The sequence below is a fragment of the Penicillium oxalicum genome, chromosome II, assembly GCF_001723175.1.
Source record: "Penicillium oxalicum strain HP7-1 chromosome II, whole genome shotgun sequence".
NCBI classification, from domain to species: Eukaryota; Fungi; Ascomycota; class Eurotiomycetes; order Eurotiales; family Aspergillaceae; genus Penicillium; species Penicillium oxalicum.
The window spans coordinates 129753-155288 of NC_064651.1; the positions used below are offsets into that span (position 1 = coordinate 129753).

The 25536-nt window shown below is 53.0% G+C and overlaps 8 protein-coding genes across 8 annotated transcripts; 5 read left to right on the forward strand and 3 right to left on the reverse strand.

Moving 5' to 3' along the window:
• Positions 1 to 285: 285 nt before the first annotated feature.
• Positions 286 to 5634, forward strand: POX_b01980 (uncharacterized protein; the record flags this gene model as incomplete). The annotated part of the gene is made up of 6 exons (XM_050110902.1): positions 286 to 343; positions 398 to 1848; positions 2644 to 3779; positions 3835 to 4275; positions 4331 to 4652; positions 4714 to 5634. The coding sequence occupies 6 exons, from the start codon at positions 286 to 288 to the stop codon at positions 5632 to 5634; spliced, it is 4329 nt and encodes a 1442-aa protein (XP_049971248.1).
• A 1147-nt stretch (positions 5635 to 6781) lies between these two features.
• On the forward strand, positions 6782 to 8321 carry POX_b01981 (uncharacterized protein; the record flags this gene model as incomplete). The annotated part of the gene is made up of 5 exons (XM_050110903.1): positions 6782 to 6930; positions 7048 to 7114; positions 7415 to 7902; positions 8001 to 8135; positions 8240 to 8321. 5 exons carry the CDS (start codon positions 6782 to 6784, stop codon positions 8319 to 8321), a joined length of 921 nt encoding a protein of 306 aa, XP_049971249.1.
• Positions 8322 to 8957: 636 nt separating this feature from the next.
• On the reverse strand, positions 8958 to 10546 carry POX_b01982 (uncharacterized protein; the record flags this gene model as incomplete). The annotated part of the gene is made up of 2 exons (XM_050110904.1): positions 8958 to 9393; positions 9525 to 10546. The coding sequence occupies 2 exons, from the start codon at positions 10544 to 10546 to the stop codon at positions 8958 to 8960; spliced, it is 1458 nt and encodes a 485-aa protein (XP_049971250.1).
• A 1223-nt stretch (positions 10547 to 11769) lies between these two features.
• POX_b01983 (uncharacterized protein) lies at positions 11770 to 12036 on the reverse strand (the record flags this gene model as incomplete). Its single annotated transcript, XM_050110905.1, has 1 exon — positions 11770 to 12036. The coding sequence occupies one exon, from the start codon at positions 12034 to 12036 to the stop codon at positions 11770 to 11772; it is 267 nt and encodes an 88-aa protein (XP_049971251.1).
• A 1402-nt stretch (positions 12037 to 13438) lies between these two features.
• POX_b01984 (40S ribosomal protein S2) lies at positions 13439 to 14579 on the reverse strand (the record flags this gene model as incomplete). The annotated part of the gene is made up of 3 exons (XM_050110906.1): positions 13439 to 13696; positions 13814 to 14203; positions 14316 to 14579. 3 exons carry the CDS (start codon positions 14577 to 14579, stop codon positions 13439 to 13441), a joined length of 912 nt encoding a protein of 303 aa, XP_049971252.1.
• A 1011-nt stretch (positions 14580 to 15590) lies between these two features.
• On the forward strand, positions 15591 to 18072 carry POX_b01985 (Eukaryotic translation initiation factor 4E-1; the record flags this gene model as incomplete). Its single annotated transcript, XM_050110907.1, has 7 exons — positions 15591 to 15601; positions 15684 to 15738; positions 15811 to 15916; positions 15991 to 16302; positions 17018 to 17355; positions 17397 to 17498; positions 17605 to 18072. The coding sequence occupies 7 exons, from the start codon at positions 15591 to 15593 to the stop codon at positions 18070 to 18072; spliced, it is 1392 nt and encodes a 463-aa protein (XP_049971253.1).
• Positions 18073 to 19762: 1690 nt separating this feature from the next.
• POX_b01986 (Cytochrome monooxygenase xanG) lies at positions 19763 to 21385 on the forward strand (the record flags this gene model as incomplete). The annotated part of the gene is made up of 1 exon (XM_050110908.1): positions 19763 to 21385. One exon carries the CDS (start codon positions 19763 to 19765, stop codon positions 21383 to 21385), a length of 1623 nt encoding a protein of 540 aa, XP_049971254.1.
• Positions 21386 to 23886: 2501 nt separating this feature from the next.
• POX_b01987 (uncharacterized protein) lies at positions 23887 to 24603 on the forward strand (the record flags this gene model as incomplete). Its single annotated transcript, XM_050110909.1, has 1 exon — positions 23887 to 24603. The coding sequence occupies one exon, from the start codon at positions 23887 to 23889 to the stop codon at positions 24601 to 24603; it is 717 nt and encodes a 238-aa protein (XP_049971255.1).
• Positions 24604 to 25536: the final 933 nt, after the last annotated feature.

Consider the following 25536-nt stretch of genomic DNA (forward strand, 5'->3'; position numbering starts at 1 on the left):
CGCAACTCGTTGCTCTTCCAGAAGGCGCTTGTCTCGCTCGTGGCACCCGGCCGTCAAGCCTGCATGGGCCCCACCTTTCCCTCTCCAGCCCCGATCTGAGTACGTGACTGCGATAAGCCGATAAGCAGCAGAGCGACGATCACACGTGACAATTCCCCGGTCATGCTTCCCCCTCACATGATAACATGATAAGCATCATGTCTTCCCCGCGCTCTCCTCCCCTTGGGTCGTCTGTCTCTTCCTCACTTCCAAATGAATTTGTCGGGTAATCCATGACATTCTAAGATGAGCAACCGATCTCCGCCAGTTCAAATTTTCCCGGGGAAGGGCCTAGGTTTCATCAGTATGTGCTTCTTGTGTTTGATCTATGTACGTTTGGCCGCTAATCTACATGCAGCGCTGGGTGCTTCGTTGCATAACATATTGACTAGAGTCAAGTCCCATCCACAAGCGTATCCCGAGATCGATCTTGCATACTCCTCCACAAAGCCGTTGCATGACTGCGTCGTTTTAAAGTTGCCTGCTAACGGCTTACGGCTTCGATTTGATGGGCCAGACCAAAGATTGCGACTGATCGAGGTTTTGGACTTTTCGCCGGGAAACCTGGTTTACAAAAACCAGGACGTCGTCAAGGCAAGCAAAACAAGCGACTCAGCTTTTACCTCGCAAGGTCCTGGGTTTCGGCACGTCTACAACCGTCTTTTCGGACCATCGTACCCTGGCGAGTATGTCCCACCAACAGATCCTCACTCGCAGTATGGGACTTATGTCCTCTCATACCCGGGCATTGCCTTTTCGTTTCCACTTCAGCACTCAGCGTGGTCCGAGTCCTGCGACTTCGTAGCTCTGCTCTCCTCATCTGCTGCACTACCAGCGACGTCCATGGCAGTCTTCCAAGGGCCATCCTGGCCCGAGATCCGTGAAAAATTGTTCACTCAGCAGCCTCAGTACCCGCGCTCATCCGCTGTCATGAGCAAGACACGCGAAGCGTTGGCTGACGAGATCGAAGCGTTTCATGTATTCGGTGCTGGGAGGTTAGAAGTAGAGCGGCGGAGCAGTCCACCAGCACACATCCTCCTTGGGGAGACGACACCTCAGGATCTTGTTGCCGAGTTCGGTCCGCCAGATGCGATTTACCGTAAACACGACCGGCGAATATCAATCCACCGCGCCACGGGTGGTGCTGCGGCTGGAGATCCCCTCCACCTAGGCTCACTGCCTAGCACTGGGATGGAAATTCAAGACACTGACCACTCCTCCAACAACAGTGTGACTGATGATTCAGATGAGGAGATTTTCCCAAACAACATTAGTGACCCCACCTCTCTTCCATCAGAGTGCTTCTTCAACTATTTCCACCACGGGTTTGATGCATTCATCTCTTACCCTGTGACGCCAGGGCCGGCATTTCCTGGATCAGGCCTCCCCGACCCATCTCCCCGGCCCTCCGCCTCACCGCTGACTGTAACAAAAATCATACTACATGGGAATGTACCTGGATCCTATCCATTCAATCGCCATCGTCGCAGCCGCTGGACCATTCACCTAAATGAATCGGACCACATTCTCAACTCTGAATCTTTATATGGCGAAATATCTCAGACGCTGCACGATTTGTGGAGAGGCTCAGAGGCTGCAACTCACGGTCAACGAGTCACACAAAGACCGATGGTTCTGAACCGCGGCTGGGGCGACAGTCCTGAGAGTAGTGTCGAATTTCTCGGCGGTTGGGAAGAAAGCACGGCTCGAGGCCCCAGGAATGATTCCGACGGGCGTGATGGTGGGCTGGGCAACACTGAACTCTTTGGTTTTCCGGGTCTCTTATTCGAGGTCCTCAAGAATGGTGCCGTGAGCTGCCTTACTGTTTATTAATAGCGACCGCATCGCTTCGGTTGCCGCATGCAACTGTTCATACTGAACTTGATCTTGATGCTTTTGGGTCACCCACATGGATTATGTGATAATGAGTTACGATGAGTTTTATTTCAATTTGAGGCTCAAGGCCGTCTTTTGCTTCTATAATTCCAAGGTGGCACCGCTTCTTGCTCCTGGCAAGTAGATTCGTTGGGACGCGATTCGTCCTCGACTTTCCTGAAGGCGTAAGCAAAGCTTTGGTCTTCAAACAGGGCTGGGTAATGGGTCAGATCAAAGACGCGATGGAGACCGCAATGGAGAACTTGGACAAGGTAAACTCAGGCTACTTTCCTGGTTCACAGCGAAGTACCAGCAATATAAAGTAGTGGAGGGGCACTAATGTTGCTTCGAATCCCTGGGAATGCATAAGGTCGTTCACAAAGGAGGAACGAGACTCATGTGTTGTTGACGGCGACCTTGAACAGTACCCATTTTGTAAATACCTATACTGTAGCTCCTGACGACTTTGCTGAAGATTTTCACGATTTCTTATTTCCTACTGGGACTCGTGGGGTCTCGTTACCGTCGTGAATACGTAGATACGGATTGGTTACGAACTTTGCGGGGAAAGTTTTGTACAGCCTTGTAAATACGTGTATAGGATATCTCCGTTCTGGCCGACTCCCACGCGTAATTCTTCGCGACGTCTCGACGCTGTCCAGAATATCTCCCAAATTTCCACGAGGAGATGCCGGGAGAATGCATAAACCAGCACGGCTGAATCCAAAGTCGTGGACGTCGACTCTCAAGCTTCCCAAGTCGACTTTTCCTCCGCGGGTGTCGCCGGCCGACCAGACGAAATACCTCAAGCGATGCACCGATGACCTTTACGCCTGGCAACGCCGCGAACGGCCAGCCGAGAAACCCTTTGTCCTACACGATGGACCGCCCTACGCAAATGGCGAGCTGCACATTGGACATGCGCTCAACAAGATTCTCAAAGATATTATAAATCGTGTGCAATTGGGTCGGGGGAAACGAGTGCGCTATGTACCTGGATGGGACTGTCACGGCTTGCCTATTGAGCTTAAGGCTCTTCAGGGCTTACGCGATGCCGGATCTCAGGATGAGTCGGTGAGCCCAGCGGTGATTCGCAAGTTGGCGCGCCAGCTGGCTCGTCAGACAGTCAAGGCACAGATGAAAGGGTTCAAGGGTTTTGGGGTGATGGCAGACTGGGAGAATCACTGGAAAACGATGGATAAGGAGTTCGAGATGCGCCAATTGGGTATCTTCCGCGAGATGGTTGACCACGGGCTTATTTACCGCAAATTCAAGCCTGTCTACTGGTCTCCTTCTACGGGCACCGCACTGGCCGAGGCGGAACTGGAGTATAAGGATGACCATGTCTCTACGGCAGCGCTGGTCAAATTTCCACTTGTTCGGCTCCCGTCCCACCTGTCGGCATCTTCACGGCTCACTTCGGAAGGGGTGAATGCGGTCATTTGGACGACGACTCCTTGGACCTTGCCCGCCAACGCGGCCATTGCTGTTCATCCCGACTTGGAATATGTGATTGCGCGCTCCAAAACTCATGGCAACCTGCTTATCGCCCAGTCTCGGGTCGAGTACTTGAAAGGCATGCTGAAAGAAGATCTGACAATTGTCGAATCATCAATTCAGGGATCTGACCTGGCCGATCAAGCCACTTACCGGCACATCATCAAGGACACCAACTCCGCTCCGCAGCCCATCATTAGCGCAGACTTTGTGACTGCTGATTCCGGCTCTGGTTTGGTTCACTGCGCCCCTGGTCACGGTATGGATGACTACGAAGCTTGCTTAGCTCGAGGCATCCCGGTTTTTGCTCCTGTCAACGGCGCAGGTGAATTTACGGACAAGGCGATGCCTCATGATCCTTCGCAGTTGTCTGGAAAATCGGTTCTGGGTGAGGGTAACAGTCTGGTGTTGGAATACGTCCAGTCTCGTGGATGTCTGCTCGCACAGCACAAATACGAGCACAAGTATCCTTACGACTGGCGGGTCCAAGCAGCCGATCATTATCCGTGCCACGGAGCAATGGTTTGCAGACGTGGCTGATATCCGCGGCAGCGCCCTGAAGGCGCTGGAGGGTGTGCGCTTTGTCCCCGAGGCCGGCAAACATCGCCTGAACAACTTTGTGAAGAATCGCAGTGAATGGTGCATCTCTCGCCAGCGGGCGTGGGGCGTTCCCATCCCTGCTATTTACCGCCGGGCCACTGGCGAGGCGGTGTTGACCAAGGAGAGTGTGTCTCACATCATGCAGACTATCGAAGAGCGTGGGATTGACGCCTGGTGGACGATGACGATGATGACCTTGCTTGGATACACCCCAGTTTACAGGGCGAGTCCGCGGGTTACCGACGTGGCACCGATACTATGGACGTCTGGTTTGACAGTGGTACTAGGGCGGAGATTGACGTTCACTGGAGGGCCGAAGTCACCCTGCCGATGTCTATCTGGAAGGATCTGACCAACATCGGGGCTGGTTCCAATCCGGCCTGCTCACATACATTTCGCATCAAATTGCCTCTGGCCAGCGGAGCCCCTGTCAGGCTCCCTTCCAGAATCTTATCACCCACGGATTCACGCTCGATGAGCATGGACGAAAGATGAGCAAATCCATCGGTAACACGATTGCCCCTCAGACCATCATGGACGGTACTCTCCTTCCACCTCTGAAGCCACGCAAGGGCAAGGGCAAGAAACCGGCAGAGAATGCGGAGCGAGCTACGATGCGTTGGGCCCCGACGCGCTTCGCTGTGGGCCGCCAGCAGTGACTACACCCGCGAACGTGGTCATTGGAAAAACAGGTGTTTTCAGACGGTCCACACCAGTCTGCACAAATTCCGAGTCACGTTCAAGCTGCTGCTCGGGGCCCTGGGAGACTTTCGGTCCGAGTGCGTCGTACCGTATGCGGAACTGCAGATTGTCGATCGAATTGCGCTCAAACACCTCTCCGATCTGATTCTGACCACGCAAAAGGCCTGTGACAACTTTGAATTCTACAAGGCTGTGGCGACCATCAACCGTTGGGCCAATCTGGAGTTCTCCGCCTTTTACATGGAGGCCATCAAGGACCGCTTGTACACTCTGGGTGAGGACAGCACGAGCCGCCGTGCCGCCCAGACCACTCTGTACTATATCTACCATTACCTGCAGGAAGCCTTGGGCCCCATCACTCCGCTGCTGGTGGAGGAAACCTGGGAGCACACCCCGGCCGCCATTCGGTCGCACAGTGAGCACCCCTTGCGGCGTCTCGCGGCGCGCCCGGCCCGCGAATGGGACGAGCCTCTCTTGGACACCCAGTACCAGGAAATCGTCGCCGTTCACTCGACGATCAAGAACCTGCAAGAGCAGGCTCGAGGCAAAAAGCAACTCGGGTCCTCTCTGCAGTCGTTTGTGCACCTGGTGCTCCCCGACACCCACCGTACCGTCTTCTCCCCGTATCTCTCACAGTTGCCGGATCTGTTTGTGGTCTCCTCGGTGACCCTGGCCGAGCCGGGCGACGCTGTTCCCCCGGAGATCGCCCACGCGGAGTGGCAGTACGAGGATGAGTGTACACTGCCCGATGGACAGAGGGGGCGCGTGCACGTGTACGCGCCACAAGCGTCCAAATGTCCACGGTGTTGGCGGTATGCCATCCCGGAGTCCGCGCCGATGGATTCCATCTGCGACCGATGTGAAACGGTGGTTGAGGAACTGGAGGCTGTCGCGGGGGCGGACGCGTCTCCCGCTGTTTAGCCCGTGGCCGAGGCAGCGGCTCGTCAGGAGCGTGCGGAACGGGAACGGCCATGACATGCGACGCGAGTCATCCCCTCAGCTACTACCGCCTTGGCTCGCCTTCCCCCCCAATACCTTCTGTGATCTTCTCTTCTCTCCATTTGTACAGCAGTCCATTGCTTTGAACTTTTTTTGTACTATTATGAACTATAGATCTCCTACCGGACCTTCATCGGCCATTTCCCTCTCGAGCAAAAGATACCCCAGACAGTACGACTGGGAACCTGTAGCGTGACTGACTTTGACTTTGGTCCCCCGGCCTTGTGTGGTTCAGCCCGAGCACGGAACCTCTCGTCGATCATCATCGACTCCGCATTCGAGCGTCTTATCGATCATGATCGTCCCCTGCTCTTGGTCCGGGGGGTGAGCCACAGCATGATGACCAGGGATTATTCTTTAAGGAGATTAGGGCAGTGTTTGCGTGCCGGATGTACTTTCATCATGTATATGTAACTCCTAATATAAGAATAATCAATCTACTAGTTCAACTGCCTCTGGAACCCGTGTGACTGTGTACCATGAAGAGACCGACATGGCGCGTCTGACGTGTCCCACTGTCGTCTACACCCCACACTCCAGCTCTGTCGATCATTGCCGCCGTACCACCTTTTGTTTCCTCTGTTTTGGTTGGTGATGGTGTCTGCTCCTCCCCGCCCAGCTGGGCGAGACCGGCGGTGGTCTCGATTTCTTGTTCTCCTGTGGCGGGATGACGACAGTGTGTCATTCGCAGGCTCCAGTCACGATTCCATACGACTCGTCCATTTATTCTCGTCAGCGATTCTTCGTCTCTCTCGGTCGTACACGCTCAATCACATAATCTCATTGATCATCTCCGTGGTAGACGTGCCGTCGCTTTCCTGTTCTATCCTCTCGTTTTGTCTCGACCAACAAATCCGGATTCCTGGCCAACCACCTCTCCCCTCCCCCCCCCCCCCTTTCTCTTCCCTTCCTCTCCCCATTCTTCTTCTTCTGGACCCAGTCACCTGCCTCTCCATTCCTCATAAAAAGACCGGTCGACCAGCCGTTTCTTTCCTTTTCTCCTCGTGACTTCTCCAACGCCCACCACCATCCACCCCCATTGATCACTCCCTCCGACCTCATCGACACCATGATTGTACCGGACAACCTGGACGCCTTTGTCAAGGCTACGGCCTCCCTGCCGTTGACTACACCCACTTCGGTGGCTCCCATTCCCACGGTGATCCCGAATCTCCCCATCTTTCTGGATCATCATGACACGGGCAAGCGGACTCTGTGGTACGTGCGCTCTCCCCTTTCCTCGCCGGATCTTCTGGATTTCTTTTGGCAATCATCTCTCCTTTCGCATCTCCGCATCATCGTTCTTGACTCTCATTAACTCGCTGTCTGGAATAGGGTCGTGACCGTTTTGATGGGCATCTCCTCCCTGGTCTTCTTCGCTCTGGCCGCCCGGGCCCCACTGGTAAGTGACCTCATAGAAAAACACATCACGTGACAGGCCCAGATCACCTCGAGCGGGAGACGGGTGGATCCCGTGATCCACAGCCTTTCCCCTCTGTCTGCTCGAGTCTAGACCTCGAGAGCCTCCCTGTCCCTCCCCGGTCCTCCCATCACTGGAGATCTTCAGCCTCATCCTCCTTCGTCAGCTCTTGCCCAACAGCCCTCCCGTCGCTCTCCGCGATGGATTGTTTACCTTGCCTGCTAGATTGGAGATGCCAGTCCCACGTGTGTTAACTGGTCTCTCTTCTTGCCCCACGACTAGGCTCGCCGTGTCTTCCATACCACTGCATCCCTCGTCACCACCCTCTCCTTCATCACCTATCTTGCTCTTGCCACCGGCCAAGGTATCGCTTATAATCATGCCCACATCACCCACCACCACAAACACGTCCCCAACACCTCCGAGGATGTTTACCGCCAGGTCCTGTGGCTGCGTTACCTCAACTGGGCTATTTCCACCCCGCTCATCTTGGTCAACTTTGCCCTCGTGTCCGGTCTGCCCGGCGCCAACTTGATTCCCGCCATTGCCGCCAACTTTGTCATGCTGGGCTCGGGCCTGTTGGGCTCGTTCGCCGGTAATACCCCACAACGCTGGGTGTGGTTGACCATCAGCTGTGTGGGCTACTTGGTCATGCTGCACCACGGTGCGTTCTATGCCCAGCGCGCGGCCGGCAACCGGGATGTCAAGGTCCGACGCTTCTTTGGCGCCTTATCCGGGACTGGTTTCCTGGCATTTGCCTTGTTCCCCATGTAAGTGGCGTGACCCCGACCACCCGTCTGGCCTTCCGGTCAACCCGCAATCTACACACGGATTGGAATACTCATCGTCTTCTTCCCCCACCATGTAGTGCCCTTGCCGCTGGTTCTCTCGCCATGAAGATCAGCGTTGACGCCGAAACTGTCATCTACGCCGTCCAGGACATCTTCACCCAGGGCATCTTGGGTTACTGGCTCGTCTTGGTCCAGGATAGCGCCCAGACCAGGTATGTCATGGCTCCTCCTCGCGCACTATAGCGACCTGAATTTTCGGGGTCTAGCTTTTTTTCCCCTCCGGCTACCACGCATCACTGCTGACACTTGTCTCTAGCTCCCTCACTGTGGACGGATTCTGGTCCTCGGGAATCGCTAGTGAAGGCGCCATTCGCATCACAGACGAAGATGGGGCCTAAGGTGACGGTATCCGTGTGTGGGAACGAAGAGAGATTCGGCCTCTTTTTCCCCACGGTCCACTTGCCACGGTGAACAGCTTGCACCCCTTCGGGTCTTTCCCTTGATCTTCCCAAATCGCAGAAGATCCGTCGAGGGGATGTGACTGTCAGTGGTAGGACCACCACCTTTCGGGAATTCCACTACGGTGATTGTTTCTCATCATCCTGAGTTACTCCTGTTTCTACAACTTTATTCTCGCAGCGATTCTTCCCTGCGCCGCATCATGTCCTTTGTCACGTGGCGAATGCGGCACAAGGAAAACGTGATTTTCCACGAATGACATGCCTCCAAGCGATCAACTTGTTTTCCTCTTCTGTCTCTGTCTTTTACAATCTATGAAACATGCAACGTCCTGAATTGATATCACGTTCCAAGTCATTTCTTGAATTGTTGGGTGGCTCAGAATTCGCAATGCCAATGGCCATCTTCATACCATGAATATCCTCGTAAATCGTAAATCGTAAATCGTTAACCGTAAGTCATAAGCTCGAAATAAAATCTCCATCTCCCTCTCTCCCCTTCACTGAACGACCCATCTCCTCCCACCTGATCTCAATCCTTCGAACTCTTTTCCATTGTTCTGCTGTCCTCGATCGCTAGAAAAAGTCATACAGCGCACGGCCCTCCAACTCCTGCGCTGGACAGGTCATCGGCTCGGCCGGTCGGCTCGTACCGTCCTCCACCTTCAAATCTTTAAACGCATTGACGGGCACCATCGGGACCGCGACTGGCTGCAGATCGGCCGGACTGGGCCAGGACACAACCACATCGCCCATGCACTTCGGCAACCAGAACCCCGCGTCGTAGCATTTGCCTTTGAACTGAATGCTGCACAAATATCGGGGGTCAAACCACACGAAAAAGGGGTCCGCATCCACGACAAAGCCGGAGAGCGTGAGGTGTTTGAGAGTGAGGCGAAGGCGAGTGCGGCCCATCGCCATGGCCAGGATGTTGGCTTTTTCCATGCAGTGCTTGTCGAGATACTCGCCGAATCCGATGTCGTCTCGCAGCTGGCCGTCTTTGGCTTGTCCACTAGTAGCAAGTCAACGGGATGAAACGAGGTGAGACCATCTCTCGTCATGTCACGGACGGACCGGGGGGGGGGGGGGGGGAATCCTTTGGATTCGGAAAGACGGATGGATTCAACTTACTAGTACGCGAACCTGGGGTCGTGCTTGTACAAGTCCACCTTTTTCAGGATCCAGTCCTCGTCGATCAATTTCCACTCGGATGCGAATTGCGGGTGCACAATCTCCGGCTCGAGGGCCATTTCCAGGGCTAGCTCCTCCAATTCGACCATGAGCCAGACAGCCTGCCAAATATCACGCTGGCGAGATCGCAACATGCCGGTCAATTTCAGGGAGCGCAGCTGACGGAACTCCAGGAGTGGCTTCAGTTCACAGATTTTCAAAGGGGATTCGTCATCCTCCTCCTCCTCAAACAGACGTGGCGAGTAGAGATCCAAGCCAAGAGAATGCTTCGCCCGTGACAGAACATCCCAGGCCGCACCTCCACGAAACCCCATCCAGGGCTTTGCGGCAGTGGCAAAGTCATCCATAAAGGCCATTGTCTGCTGTGGCGATGAAGTTGCAAGGGGAGACGAGACTTCCTCCGTATGCACCACCTCACTCGGACCTGGAGGAGGAGGTAGCTCAGCCTGCTTGATCGGCGAGCTTCGTCGGGGACGGCGGTCAGAGGACGAGACGGGAGATAGACGCCACGATGTCAAGGCATTGATGGAAGAAGCCATCATTTTCCGTGGGGACGGAGATCGAACACGCCGCTCGAAAGCCTTGAATCGGGCAATTCCCGTTGCGAAGGCAGATGGTTGCTGCGAGTCTGTCTTTCCAACATCCGACATACTGAGACGTCGTTGTGTCTGGGCAGAAACGGATTGCTCATGATCGATGTTGGGCGGGGCGCTTTGGGGGACGTGAAATTTGGGAAAGGGAGGGTAGGCAGTGCGAGAAGATTCTTTGGGGGGACAGGTTAGCATACGGATCTGCTCAATTTGATTCATTGGAGGAGATGAATGCAAGTAGGGATAGAAGTCTGAAGCAAGTGAGGGGCTGGATATCCTACGAGTAGCCAGCTGCTGCCTCATCATTTCCTCATGTTGTGTGGCATCCTCCCAGAACTCTCGACCCATCAGTGTTTCATCCCAGTGCGTTGTACGCTGCTCCATCGTGATGGATCACGTTTGTTGAGATGCTTGAAGAAGTGGGCCGAGCCACCTGGTCTGGATGGAATCTACTAAAATAGGGAATCGAGTTTGGTGCCGAGAGCTGGAAGATAACACTACGATTGAGTGTGTGTGTGTGTGTATGAGAGAGAGAGAGAGAGAGAGAAAGAGAGAGAGATTATGAGGGGGGGGTCGAATTGAACCAAATCAGTCATCGTCGTTGTGTGCCCAGAGTCATGTAGACTGCCGGCTGAGAGCGACCACCACCAACTGAGGGTCGTGCCTTCCTTTTTGAGAAGCAGACTGGCAGCCCGGAATCTGAGGCACTAGGGCCTCATGACCAGGGATTCAACTGTAATATTAGTGAAACAGTCATTTTGGGCCTCATCTATCTCACTATATCCACACCAGCCACCTGCACACCTCGAGAAGGCGAGGCTATCAGGTACCGCTACAAAAACAGAGTCTTGATAGCGCTGTGACCTATAACTGGGTCGGTTTTTATTTAAGGCGTGAGGTTCCTACTAGCTTCAGTATGGTAGAATAGAATACAGATGGTCGAACTTTGTGAATGATGGATATTACCATCTAGACAGATGGGCTGTGTGCGTCTTTCAGATATACATAGGCATCAAGTGCAGAAGATTCTGCACGGTTTCGGGAGCAGCCCAGTCATGCATTGACAAGATAAGTCACAGACTTGTCTATTGAGCGCATTCGATGCATGTGCGTACATACTGATCTTTTTTATATTCAATCTAGTAAGGGATCTTGGGGAGACTACTGCTTAGGATAGGCCTTGAGGTTGCTATATAATACACCGTGTAAATTGATCTCGTGTAGTTCAATCTAAGAAATTGATGTTACACATGTAGGAACCGATAGGAAAAGTCAGCTCAGGTATTTCTTGGTTACTCAAGTCTACGTACCAAATTTCTTCTGCCGAGTAGGGCTTTCTTTCCTCCACTGTCGCCGCTTTTATATAAGGGTGCGCAGACTCAGGCTCAGTGACTTGCTCAGCTTGAGCCCCGTGATGGATCAGAAATGTCCAATAAGCGCTCACTACTTGCGCGGTGATTACTTTGTGATCCTCTGAGGTACATGGCTCACGGTGGAACTTTCTTTGACAGATGTGCTCATAGACCCATTCATAATCGTCCTCTGATAAAATCAAGGTGCAGATGGTTGCACAATCTCTTTGATGCGACATCCTTACGCAATACCCTTCACTCTTCTGGCTTCGATAGAGTGCGAAGTAATGCATCATTCTTCCCTTTCCTGAGGGACTTGCTCTTCCAAGATCCCCATTCCTCATCTTCCATTTTGCAAGGCCCACTGCAGTTCCTTGAACAGATGCGGAAGGGTCTCCATATCTCGAAGTGAGCTGTCCAATCCAAGACCAAAGGAAAAATTTTGAGCTTTTCTGCCCTCAACGGCCTCACACAGTTGGTTAGCTCATCGCGGCCCTTTTTCAGATTGAAGAAGGTGGCCATATGGGATCGAAGGCACTGGGTGCATTGCTTGGATGACTTGGCCCAGGTGTGCGCTGTCGTCCCCCTCTCACTGTGATCTTGACCTGACTCGTCACGCGGTACCAAATGCATATGACGTGCGGTGGATGATCCTCTCGAGCCAGCCAGGGGCGCCGAAAACGAGACCAGTGGGCTACGAGGTGATCCATCAGTGCCGCAGCTCCGAGCGCTTGTGGCGGATGGCAAGGGACTAGCACGACATGATGTGTAGAGCTCCATCGCAACCCCACTGCACGGGGGCTAACCTACACAGCTGGAGCCTATAGGATGTATTTTGTATACTGATGTACATAAATAGTAAGTAGGTAAAGTACGGAGGTAATGGGCTCAAAGACAGTCCAGACAGCCGCCAGGCACCAAATTTAGTATGTTATAGATGTTCTTGAGGTTAGGGCTTCAATCCCCTCCATGTTCTTCAATCTATCAAGGCTCTCGTTCAAGATTTTGTATTCATCCTCCTCACAAAGAATAAAATCTCAGTGGGTGTAGCTCCTCCCGTCAGCTCCAGTGTGAGTATGGATGGTCCCTCAACATCTCTACCCGATGTAGATCCATCCCTACATAATAATACTTGCCTGTTGAGGAATTCCAACGGGAAAATATATTTTTGTCCGTAGCCGGCGGGTCCCGCACTTGTCCCCGGGCAGCTGCAACTGCTATTTTCTAATTGGAGGTCACCATAGAACGATCTCAAATACACGGAGTTCTTGAAGTTTGTTATATTCTGTCACGTCATGAAGAGCTCTGATTGGGATCCATCCTAAGGTTGGACTTGTCCCGTCCCGTCCTTGTAAGAGTAGAGGTATACATCAGGCTTCCTGGGCTGATGCCTGCTTGGAGGAATTCGATGTTTTTTAGACAGATAGGAACTACTCCCGTCCTGCAGAATGGGAATCACTCAAAATGTCAAGTTAGGTGGTGACTTGGTATTTCTGGGCTGTTGCATATCCTCAAGTTATGAAAACAGGTAGCGATTACACCACGCAGTTTTATGGTGGTGGTGGGAAACAGACACCTGGAGTGTGATATCAGCACCAAGGATGGAGGCAGGGGACACAACTACATCTACAGATCGCGCGCTCAACACTCGAGATGGCGGCATGATGCGGCTGGAGAAAGGCTGACTGTGCTATTTTTTAGTGAACCCTTTTTTTCCCCGCGCTAAATACATCCATGGATACCCGAAGCCCGAGGGGGAGGAAGCGGGAATGACCCCGCAAGCCACCGCTATGTTATCATTTTGATCCTGCCAGCCCAGGACAGAGGTTGTTTTTGACGTGGAAGGTGGCGGTCGTGGTGAGGTGGATTGAAATTGAAAATGAGACTCGGAACTTTAAATCATGCTAGCATTATTCCCAATAACCTAGTACTTCTTGCCCTGGCGGAGGACATCACCGAACTCCTCCAGAGGGCTGCGGATGAGCTTAGTCTCCTTCCAGAGGTTGGGGGTGAGGAAGCCGTAGGTGTTGACGACGGCGACGAAGGTGGCCTTGAGGGTGTTCTCGAGGGTCTTGGTGGAACCGGAAGAGGAGGTGTAGGCATCCTGGACACCAGCAAGCTGGAGAAGACGCTTGACAGCGGGGGAGGCAACGAGACCGGTACCGCGGGGAGCGGGGATCAGCTAGAAAGGGAGACCATCAGAATTTTATACGGGTTAAAGGAGAAATGCGCCAACTGCACGCATTTTGTTTCCACGTCGACGATCGTTCAGACGCGGGGCGGATCGGGAGATACATACACGAACAGCGACGGAACCACACTTGCCGGACTGCTTGACGGGCAGAGAGTGAGGCTCACCGAGGTTGGTACCCCAGTAACCGCGGCGGACGGGAAGGACAGCCAGCTTGGCAATGGTGATAGCGGCACGGATAGCAGTGGCGACTTCCTTGGAGGTCTTGATGCCGAGACCGATGTGGCCCTCACCGTCACCGATGAGAACAATGGCCTTGAAGCGGGTACGCTGACCGGCACGGGTCTGCTTCTGGACGGGCTTGATCTGTAGGGAGGCGAAAGAAAACATGTCAGCCACTGAATCGTTCACCCCATGGACTGCAATTTCCTCCATTTGCGCATAGCTTTTCAAGGTGGTCGCGCGAATTGTCCATGTCGTGTTGTGCCAAGCCAATTCCTTCCTCATTGACAATTGACCGATATAATTCGTATTCCAATGGCGTTCGTATTTTTTTTTCGCATGCGCAGTGGTTTTCATGGGTGTTGCGGGTGCGGAGAGTTTGTCGTACCTTCATAACCTCATCCTTCAGCTTGGGGAGGAAGAAGTCCACAATCTGGTACTCCTTGACGGGCAGAGAGTGCAGGTAGATCTGCTCCATGCTGGTGATCTTGCCGGCCTTGACGAGACGGCCCAGCTTGGTAACGGGCTGCCACTCCTTCTCCTCCTGCTTGCCGCCACGACGGCCACGACCACGGCGACCACGGCCACGGTCACCACCACGGTCACCGCGAGAACCGAAACCTCCACGTCCACGGGGAGCAGCGTCAGCCATTTTGTATGTATTAGCGACAGGTGAGGTTGTCGAAAAGGGTGTCGTCGATGGGGGGGGTCGTCGGAGATTCGCTCTGGACGGACTTGTTTGGCCGAAAATTCGGGTGGGCTAAGCGAGCACTCGTCCTGGGTGGACAGCCCTAGAGATAGCCCTAAGCCCTGCGTTCCATTTTGAGAACACCAAAGTGAGGGCCCAGCGGGGAACCGGGACCCTTGACGGAAGGTGGCACGTGCACATCCTTCAAGGCACCTCAACAGGGGGAAAGCAAAGTCAGCTGACCGTTGAATTGCTTGTCGGGTGACGCGACGCTGGAGATGTCTCGCTGCAGTCGGACTTGGCAAACGGATACATCCATTTCAACATTGTTGGTCCTGAGTCCCAGGTGGCACTATCGGGCGCCGGCATTCATTTGGTGGTATTCAAGTCAGCACATCAGGGGGGGGGGTTCCCCTGTTGCCCTCTATCACCATTACTCTGAACAAGTCAATTTGCGTTCAGTGGCCATCTTCCTACGGTGAACGAGTGTAGATTCCAGTGTAGTTCTCGTCACTTGTCGCGGTCGATCTATTCCCAGGTATCGACCGTCCAGCTGCCAGTGGATATTTGTCCCCCCGTCTGTGATATGAAATCGTTTAGCCCAGCGATCTTTCTGCTCGGAATTTCATCTAGGTATGGCCCAAACAACCTGGCCCGACGGTCCAGAACCAGGTCCAAGGCCAAAAATTGAATCCTTTTTGGGACATTGCCGCCCTAGGCGGGTGCGTTTCCATGCCGAGCGAACCCCCGTTCAGGACCAGCAACTTGTCTCCGCAATTTAAAGATGGAGATCGGAGCCCCTTCTACCTAGCTCGATCAGTGTGGTCTGCCTCTGACCAGGTCTGACGTATTCTCTCTCCTCTCCCTGCCCCAATCCGAGTAAACAACTTTCATCAATCGTTGTTCTGCCCTGGTTCTCACCCTCTTCTTCGTACCTCCTCCAGCCCTCCACATCCCCTGGGTCATACGCCAAAGATGCTGCGCTGGTGAGACTGACTTCCTTCTAATCTTCCGAAACTCAAGCGGGTTTGCCGCGGTAGACAATCACTGAACCCTTCCCAACCTTAGGTACCAGAGCAAGTTGGCCAAGAGGCCCATTCTCACTGCCAGCATCACCAGTGCTGTACGAGCCCGCATCTATACTCGCCCTGCCTCCTTGACAAATGAATGCGCCCGATCTAATTGGTGTCTGTAGGTGCTGTTCGGCAGTGGCGATGTCCTCGCTCAACAACTGGTGGATAAGAGAGGCCTCGAGAAGCACAACTTTGCACGCACTGGGCGCATGGCTCTCTATGGAGGAGGTACAATCTTCCAAGTCTTTCCCCCCGGGCATCGAATGAGGCTGGGTAGCTAATGCCCCTGATTCCTGCTCCAGCTGTCTTCGGTCCTGTTGCAACAAAGTGGTTCGGCGTGCTTCAGCGCCATGTCGTCCTGGGAAGCACCGCCACCACCACCATCGCCCGCGTCGCTGCGTGCTGCGATCAGATAGTCTTTGCGCCTGTCCAGCTATCCTTCTTCTTGTCCTCGATGGCGATCATGGAGGGGACTGATCCAGTGGAGAAGTGGAAGAACGCCTTTGGCCCTGCATACAAGGCCAATCTGATGGTGTGGCCCTTTGTCCAGGGGATTAACTTCGCATTTGTGCCCCTCGAGCTTCGGGTTCTGGTCGTCAACGTCGTCAGCTTGGGTGAGCATTCTCGTTCCCTTTGGATTTTTTTTTCTTCTTCTTTGACACAAGAGGAATGGCGCACTGATTTGATTTTCTCCAGGCTGGAACTGCTTCTTGAGCTTGATGAACAGCGGGGAGAAATAATTGGCCATGAAGAGAAGAGGCTTGACACGATGAAAGCTTCTCAGCCTATCATCCTTATATCTGGCATGAGCGATTGGTTCATTTTCAGTTTGTTTTTGCGATACCACTGGCATTTACGATAGAGGGATTGCACGGTCGCCGTTTGAGGTTGCATCATTTCTTGGACTACATATCCGTCTGCATATTTTTGTACGGAATGGCATTTATTGATTTCCAGTCGAGTCACCAGGCATCATAATAAGGAGTTGCCGCCCATGAAGTTGATTTTGTCAGAAATCATCAGAAATACAATATCAATAGCTCTACCACTCTTCAATCTGTAAAAATCACAAACTCCCTTTAGTAAACTTTGCCTTGTGCCAGGGTATTGACAATCGGGAGGGTTGATTCGGCCCGACCCAATGAGGCAAGGCAGGGTTTTTTTTTTCTTTGCCATGGCCGCATCTCGAACTTCAAAACCTCGACAGCGGGCAATTATCCCTTTGTGACGCCCACGCTCCACAATTTATCATCTCCTGCCTGGAGCAGATCACCTCAGAAGCTATTGCCTGCCTACGAGTCGTAGTCTGATCTCTCACTTGGTGATCAGTCCCACCTCATCTCTCCTCCACTTGCCCGCTCCAGTCCGCCCGATTGTTGCGCCTTCCGCACTCGAAAATCTTCCCCTCCGCCGCCTTTGCTTTCAACGGCTCCCGCCTCCCCTTCAATCTTTCCTTTCTCTCCATTTCCGCCTTTCCACATCCTCAACCCACCATGGCGGCTGTCGCAGAGAATGGTCACGCCGTGACCGAGGAGAACCCCGCGCCCGCGGTCGCTGCTTCGACCGACGAGCCCGTCACCGTTTTCCACAACCCCGAGAACTTCAACGTGAAGCACCCGCTTATGCACGAGTGGACTCTTTGGTTCACCAAGCCTCCATCAGGAAAGGTATGTGTCGTCGGGAATTTGAATCCACTAAACGTGCGCAGGCTAATGCTTTTTCTCCTGTGTTTATCAAGGGCGATAACTGGAACGATCTGCTGAAGGAGGTTGTTACATTCAGCTCCGTGGAAGAATTCTGGGGCATTTACGTATGTGCATCTCTCTCTGCCCAAACCCCCAAGCCGCTCGTCGCCATTGAAGATGGTCCGACTTCATTGCTTTCAGTACTAACCCGATCCGTTTGCCTGGCAACAGAATAACATCACACCGACCTCCGAGCTGGGCCTCAAGGCCGACTATCATCTCTTCAAGAAGGGCGTTCGGCCCGAGTGGGAAGACCCTCAGAACAAGCACGGTGGCAAGTGGTCATATCAGTTTAAGGACAAGCGATCTGTTCCCATCGACGACCTGTGGCTGCACGCCCAGCTGGCAGCCATCGGCGAGACCCTCGAGGGCGATGGCGACAACGAGGTCATGGGAGTTGTTGTGAATGTGCGCAAGGGCTTTTACCGTATTGGTCTGTGGACTCGCACCGTGGGCAAGAGCATTCCCGGTGATAAGGCCACTCGCACGCCTGCGCAGGGCAAGGATATCTTGGAGGCGATCGGTCGGCGGTTCAAGGATGTCCTCCGTCTGAAGGAAGCCGACGTGGTCGAATTCTCCGGTCACACCGACAGCGCACACAGTGGCAGTACCCGTGCCAAGGCCAAGTACACCGTTTAAGGAGGTGGCCTGGAGCTGTGACGGTACATGCGCGTTTCTTTCATCGATCCTTTTGGAGACTCGCTTTCCCTTTGCCAATACCCAGAATGGCCCCCCGGCAAAAGCCATGGGGAATGTGAATAAGACGGAGATGGGAGTTCAAGGTGAAGATAGACCGACTGTGATGAGGGCGCGTCGGGGACTGGAAGTGTCATATGGAATGGAAAAGGTCAGGGGCTAGGCAGACGGCGAGACAGGCCGATGACTTCCAGGGCTTCAGAGCGTCTTCCAAACCTCTTTTGGCCCTTTTTCTTTGCAGTGACGGCCTTTTTTTTGCTTGCGACATGTATCCTACTTTACTGAACGCATTTTATGAGACCAACGTCGCGACTGCACATTCACCTTCCCGATGGAATGGGTCTATGCCCAAGCGTATATCCTGATGAGACTCCAAGGGAGATGGTCGAGAGGATCGTGCTCTTGGCCGCATAGTGAAATGGGGCCCTTGAATTGGGACATTCAATACACTAGGAGTTGATCTCCTGATTGAACGATTTAGATCTAACTTGACAACAGGTCGCCAGTGATGGCACCCTTGTCAACCTCTCGTAACCATTCAATATCTACCGACTGACTTAATTTATCACTCCGACAGAGACTTTTGATTCGACCAATAACCTGAACAGGTTTCAGAACGCCGTTTATTCTGCTAGGATGGTACCGGACTAGATCAGGCAAATGCCAAGAGAGATTCACAGGAGAGAGCAAGAGAGAGAGACAAAAAAAAAAGAAACGGGCGACTCTGGCATGAGCAACTGCCACTTTGTATTCACTGTGAAGAGAAGACGCATGAGGGACTAATCTGAGACTTATCGAGACCGAGGGGGGATGTGACACTGGGCAACCTCAAGTTCGCAATGAGATCTGCTAGCATGCAAACGCAGGATAGGCATACGATCACCAGGATCGTGTTCTCGGGATAAATCCAGCAGATCCATATGACTCAAAAGTAGATAGAGACGACTTTCCATCTCCATGTCCAATGGTATTCGTCTCTACAGCGACACCCTCTTAACACCGTTGAACCTGAAATTCGATATTGGAAGTGCCCACATCGGCGAGACATCAGTCAGAGACTGGAAACGACTGGTCTGGCCAGCTGTCCGGCCGTGAACTCCCCAGGTTCAACTCAAAAGGAAAGAAGGAATTGCACCCAACGTCTTCAGTGCTAACATCACCGTTACACAAAAGCAAATCCGGTGCTACGTACTTGGGCAATCGCCGCCTCGGCTTCACACGCACCGTATGGCTGGCACCTGCCTTCTTGTCGATTTGAAGAAGATTATTCCGTGACTCCCGGTGACAATAGTCAGCAATGTAACTCTAAGGGCCGAGAAAGCAGTTTTCCAGTGGACGCAGCTGAAGGACGTGACCAGGATGACGATTTTGTTCAAAATCGCGAGCAGAGCCCGCCAGGCGAACCGGGCATGGAAAATCCTGAGCCCATCCCTCATTCTAGGAGGTCATAGAAAACGTCGGAGTGGGAAATCGAGCAAGATCAGTTCGGCCTGCGACATATCGAACGAAATAGAGACTTGTATTTTTTTCTCCTTTTTTTTATCTTTTCTCTTCTTTTTTTTTCCAAAGTCAAGGAATACGGCAAAAGTGATCTACTCACACTTGACTTGAAGCTTCAGCATTTGATCGCAACATGTTCCAATATCTGCCAGACATCAATTGGGTGCGCAGCATCCTTGCCTTGATGATTGCCAGTCTTGGTGGTTTGTACTGGTATACCCGCGTTCCCAGCTCGATGCCACAGAACATCCCCACAGTTCCCATCTACATCTCCTTGCTTGGTCTTTGGAGTGACATGGGCCAAGATGAAATCTATGATTGCTGGCTTCGAGAACCCCTGGAAAGACATGGCGCGGTGAAGATTTGGTTCGCCGGGCGATGGAACGTACTTGCCACGCGGTCGTCGTTTCTGATTGATATGTTTCGACATGAAGATGTATACGCCAAGGCTGGAAGCCAAAAAAAGATCCCATGGAGTGTCATTGCGTCGTTGGTAGGAGACAATATTATCAACAGTCATGGGGATACTTGGCGGCTGTATACGTCTATCATGAAACCTGGCCTACAGCGACGAATTACAGACTCGAGACCTCTGCTGGAGAAGTCTCGGACGTTTGTGGATATTCTTTTGGAGGAGCAGAAGGTGCTGGGAAAGACGGTGGGTGTGCTGGTGAATCCGATCATTCAGCGCTGGGCTATCAGTTGTATGGGTATCAGTTTCCTGAATCTTGATCTCAAGGTACCGTGTCCAAGTTCCCTGAGTCTTGGGTTTCTCTCTCTCTCTCTCTTTTGCCTTTGGGTTAATTATGCAGACAAGCGACTTACTGGGTCAATGTTGACACTGCGCGATCAGGCTCTCGAACATCCGGGTCAACGTCTGGAGGAGCTCCAGAGTATTATCAAGAAGACACTCTTCCAGCCTCTCTTCTTCAACTTCCCCGACCTCGACCGCTATACAATGATCTTCCCCCAGCGCAAAGCCGCATTTCAAATCATGCAAGAGTTCAGTGACTTGCTAAATCATACGGTACGAAGCCGACCCGGATATGGCGAGACCGCCGATGGCGAACAAGTCATCGACTATCTTGACCGCGCTCTCAAGGAAGGTCGAATCACGGAAGAACAGTACCGCTCCAATCTCAAAGTCACGTTCCTTACAGCCCATGAAAATGCCCAACAACTTCTCAACTCGACCTTTTGGGTTCTTGGCCAGAACCAGACTGTCCAGCAAAGACTCCGCGCAGAAATCCTTGCCACAGGCCAGACGGATCCGTCCACAGAACTCGTCAATTCCCTCCCGTACTTATTCGCCGTCATTCTGGAGCTGCTCCGTCTCTATCCCCCCGTCTCCCAATTAATCAATCGAGTGACTACCTCTTCGGCCGTATTGGGTGGCAAGATCTGTATCCCGAATCGGACCTGGGTGGGCTGGAATGCCTTTGGCGTCCATACCGACCCTAGTATCTGGGGATTGGACGCGAGGGAATTCAACCCTGATCGATGGGGCAAGGACGTGAAAATTATTCAGAATGCACTACGCATCAAGACAACCCAGTGCCACTTTATTGCATTCAATGCACACTCGCGAAGGTGTCTTGGGCAGGGCTTTGCGGTGCTTCAGATGAAGATCCTGCTTTTTGAGATGTTGCGGCGGATCGAATGGACGGTCGATCCAAGCTACAAATTCAAGTTGACGTCGGTGAGTCATATCTGCAGTCTTCTCAGTCCTGGAGACGTGCGAATCTCGTCGGAGTGATAAATCAATTGTACTAATTGAGAATCATGAATGATTTTTTAGGGAGGAATCATGGCCCCGCTGGGTGTTCGGGCGATCATTCGCGAGAGAGAGGTGGATTAGAGAACGCGTTGTCTATGTCACAAAGTGCAGCGGTGAAGGTAGCCTGGTAAGTACACAGATTACGACGTGAGAACCTACCGGCTGCTTAGTGAGTTGATGATCCGAGAGTGCGTATCCCATTGGAGACTGGATAGGTTACTGGGTATGTAGTGATTGATGTATTCCTCGATGTGTACTTCCAGGTCACCGGGACCAGATGAAATTCGTCGGGGGCGGAACGGTGCAGGTCCAGAATGTTTGATAATTAATATATACATGTCTGGACTCGGCATAGTGTTACATACTGGGGGCTTGAACCGGGATGTTTAGTTGTTGCTGTACCCGAGGATTCACTACCCAGCATCATCGTATGACCTTCTTAGATCTAGACGGACATAACTCATAGTCATGTCTGATACTGATTACAATGAAAGCTGAGTGGGAATGAAGTTTGTCCCAGGCTCCAACGACGGGCAATCAAATTGATTCAACCGAGGGGGCTGATCCTATCAGTTATCTAGGTACGCGATACTTTAGGTACATTGATTGCATCAGCCTGGAGGAGGGTTCCTAGGTAGTTCATCGAGGTATCTCAATGGAGGTCAAATCCACAGGTACTGACTTGAGGTAGAGTATGGAGTTGACTCACAGCGTGAAATGGCCAGATTTGACCCGGGCGGCAAGGCAAGACCGTCAATTTCTCGACGGACAACGTCCGCAGTCTAGTGGCCCACTATGCGAATGCTCACTGGTCGACAATGTCGCCATATTGTCTATTCACCGAAAGGACTTGGCGAGAGTCATACTCGAGTAGTATCGCATTGCTATACGTTTTGATTAAAATTGCAGAGGCAGCTTGATTCACCCTGCGATTTCGGCCCTCAGTACAGTGCATCGTTTGTCGATCCATTTGATGTGTCATTCAGGAACCGGGTTCCTTAGATGGTCGACGTGAGTCCGCTCCCTCAATCACACACGAGGTGACACGAGTAAGATCCGGTAGAATGCCAATGTCGTACAGCCTTGTTGGGTGTCCTCTTTGCATTGCCTGTTGCCTCCCCCCAATTCAGACTTTGGAAAGGCAGGTGTCCGACCACCGCATACGAGCTGCGTCTGAGCGATCATCTTGCCAAGAGACCGATGGACAACTCTAATCGAATGTTTATTTTCCGCCAGTCATGCGTTGTAGTCAAGTTTTGCGAAGCCTTCCCAACCTGAGCTCCAGAACCGTAGGATATTCCAACCTGACTTTCATTGTCAGGCACCTTTGTACCCCGTCCTCCTCCGTTGGAACTCCGAAACCACAAGGTGCCATTTCTTCCTCGGCGGGTTAGGTTGCTTCATACTTTCCAACGGAGCGCCTCATCAACATCCCCCGTTCCTGGCGATAGTTCTGACACCTAGCTCAAGTGGCGTCTCTTAGACTCACTCCATCAGCCAATCCTTGGGGACCTACTGCCCTGGACATGCTCAATTCACACTTTCTCCCCTTTAAGCCACTTTCCAAGAGCGCCGATTCTCTCAGGCCGCTTCTTCATGTCACATTTCCCCTCTTTTTCTCGCAAAGTCTCGTGGGGGGCCATGGATCATGGCTGGGCGCCAACCCAGCCAAGGGCGTCGGATTTGCTCCTTTCGTAGATAGCGAGGCAACCTAAGTGGGCAACGAGACGGTCGGTCAACGTTGCCCAGACTGACCAAGACTGATAGCCAGACAATGATGGCGGCGTTTGAAGATTCCCGGCGCTCTCGTTGGTGGAGAGGGTGCGAGGTCGGAGCGATAGGAGTTTCTTGGGACCTCTTTTTGGGGGGCTTGCGAGTCGACCAATTCTCGTCCTCTTGTCCTGGTTATTTATGCATGGCTGATCCCCGGCCTTCCTGCGTGGTCCTTCTTGGAGAGATTTCGCCTTCCTCGAAAGTGTGTCCTGCTCGTGCTGAACGTGATGCCGAGTCACTCGGTCGACACCTGAAGTTTCGGGACTTTACCCTCCGACTCGGGGAGTCCTCCTTCACGATGACCAATACCTTCGACAATTCACATCGGCCTTATCTTCATTAAAGGCGGCTTGGCAGCGCCAGCAACTCCACTGGACCACCGCTGGCCGCTCTTCGCGACCGTCCTCTTACGAGAGAATAATTACCCCGGATACCACAGACTCACAGAGTTTGCGCTGACCAGTGCCCCATGCGGCAGTCACGCTGGACACAGTGTCCAGCCACTACAGAGGCTCAGTGTACCGCCAGGTACACTCGAGAGAATGAGCCTACTACTCCTACTACTGGAAGGTGAACAAAGGGGCGATGGCTTCATCTGCACGACATGGTACATGGACAGCGGGTCAGCGTTGGCTCGTGGCAAACATGGTCCATATGGCATCACGAGATGATTGATCTTTATCAAGTTGAGAGAGGGTCGCGCGATCATGGGGAATGCCGCCAGCCCGCCACCCTCGCCGCTATTACCCACCGCAAATGCGGAGAGGCCCTTCGCATCGATGTGCTCACGCGCCGTCCATGACCAGGGCCAGTGGGATATCGCCGGCTCGCGCAGGGGCGGCGGAAGAACTGGGACAGTGATCGTCGCTGCGCTGGAGTACACAACTGGAGATGGCTCCGCAGATTGCGACCGACCAAGGAGGGGGTGCGCGAACGACCAGGCACAGCTGGTCGTGAACCTTTTTGGGTTCTCTTCGCATGAACCTTGCAACAGCGGACTCCGTCGCAGTCGCGCGTCTCAGGTTCACGTCAGCAATAAGCCCGGTCAAGCGCCAGGCTCATTGCTTCACGACACTCGGGGGATCCAGAGAGGTCGTCGTCGGTCATCGGGTCAGATGTATGATTCGCTGCTCCATCCAGAAGCGATAATCCTTCGCTTGGGAACGCGGGGAATAACCGGCTCTGACGTTGCAGTCGGCAAGTGCGACCGCCACTGGTGTGATATGCACACGAAATTGATGATCACCGACAGGCTGGAAAGGGTTGTACCTGCCCCGTGCAGCGCGGTGGCGGGCGCACCCCCTCAACAAGGAAACTCCCCGGGCGTCGCCAACGAGCCGCCTATGCGAACAAATCAAGACATCTCGGAACTGGGACAGGAACTACTGCCAGTTTTTTTTGGGTTTCTAAAGGGGGGATACTAGGAAGCATGATCCACGATACGTATCATATTCGGTGCATTCTGCAACATCTATCGATGACTGGGACCGAATCGAAGGCTCGCGACACCAGCGCCCCCTCATCATCTCAGCCCTTCTATTCTATTTATCGGAGGTCGCCTGATCGCCAAATTGGGGTAATCCCCGGGGAACCCAATTCACAAAAAAAAAAAAAAAAGAAAAGAAAAGAAAAAGAAAAAGAAAGAAAAAACGAGACCTTCTTTCTCACTTGGGTTCTCACGGACCACACGTGTGAAGAGGAGACGGAAGAATTCGGGTGATCCCTCAAGATGGGGGGAATTTGTGATTCGATCGTGCAATTTGCGATAGGAGTTTACGGCTGGAACAACGGCAGCTGGGCAGATTCGAAATAACGACAACTCCGGACGGATTCACATTGTGCGAATGGGACCGCCCAACTAGGGTACCGAAGTAGGCTCGAGCGCAAGTCAACACGATCAGCAGCAATGATGCGAGCCGGCTCGGTCGCCTGTGCGAAAGATGCAGCGGCCGACCAGGTCATGGTCGGGATGACCTATTGTTTGAGTCAAGGTCTCGTGTCATGGGCCCGAACACGCGAACAAAGCACAGCATAGGAGGGCTGCAAGGTCAATGGCCTGTTCCATGTTCATTGTCCAATGTCCGCGAACAGGAGGGTATTCCTTAATCGAGGGAACGAGAGAAGCGTGCATCGTATCACCTCCGAGTGAGAATGAGATCGATCATTGGCCATAGCTTTTACGTCTGACCTGCCCTCGCGATGTGTGGTCGCTGTGGAATCGCCACCTAGGACTGCCGTACTGGAACTATTCATGCTATACACCACGAGGCAGCGCGATCATTGTCCCCCAGCCCAGCAGTTGCCTTGCGTCTATCTTCATCGCCAACGTGCGGAGCCCGGAAGGCTAAACTCCGGGC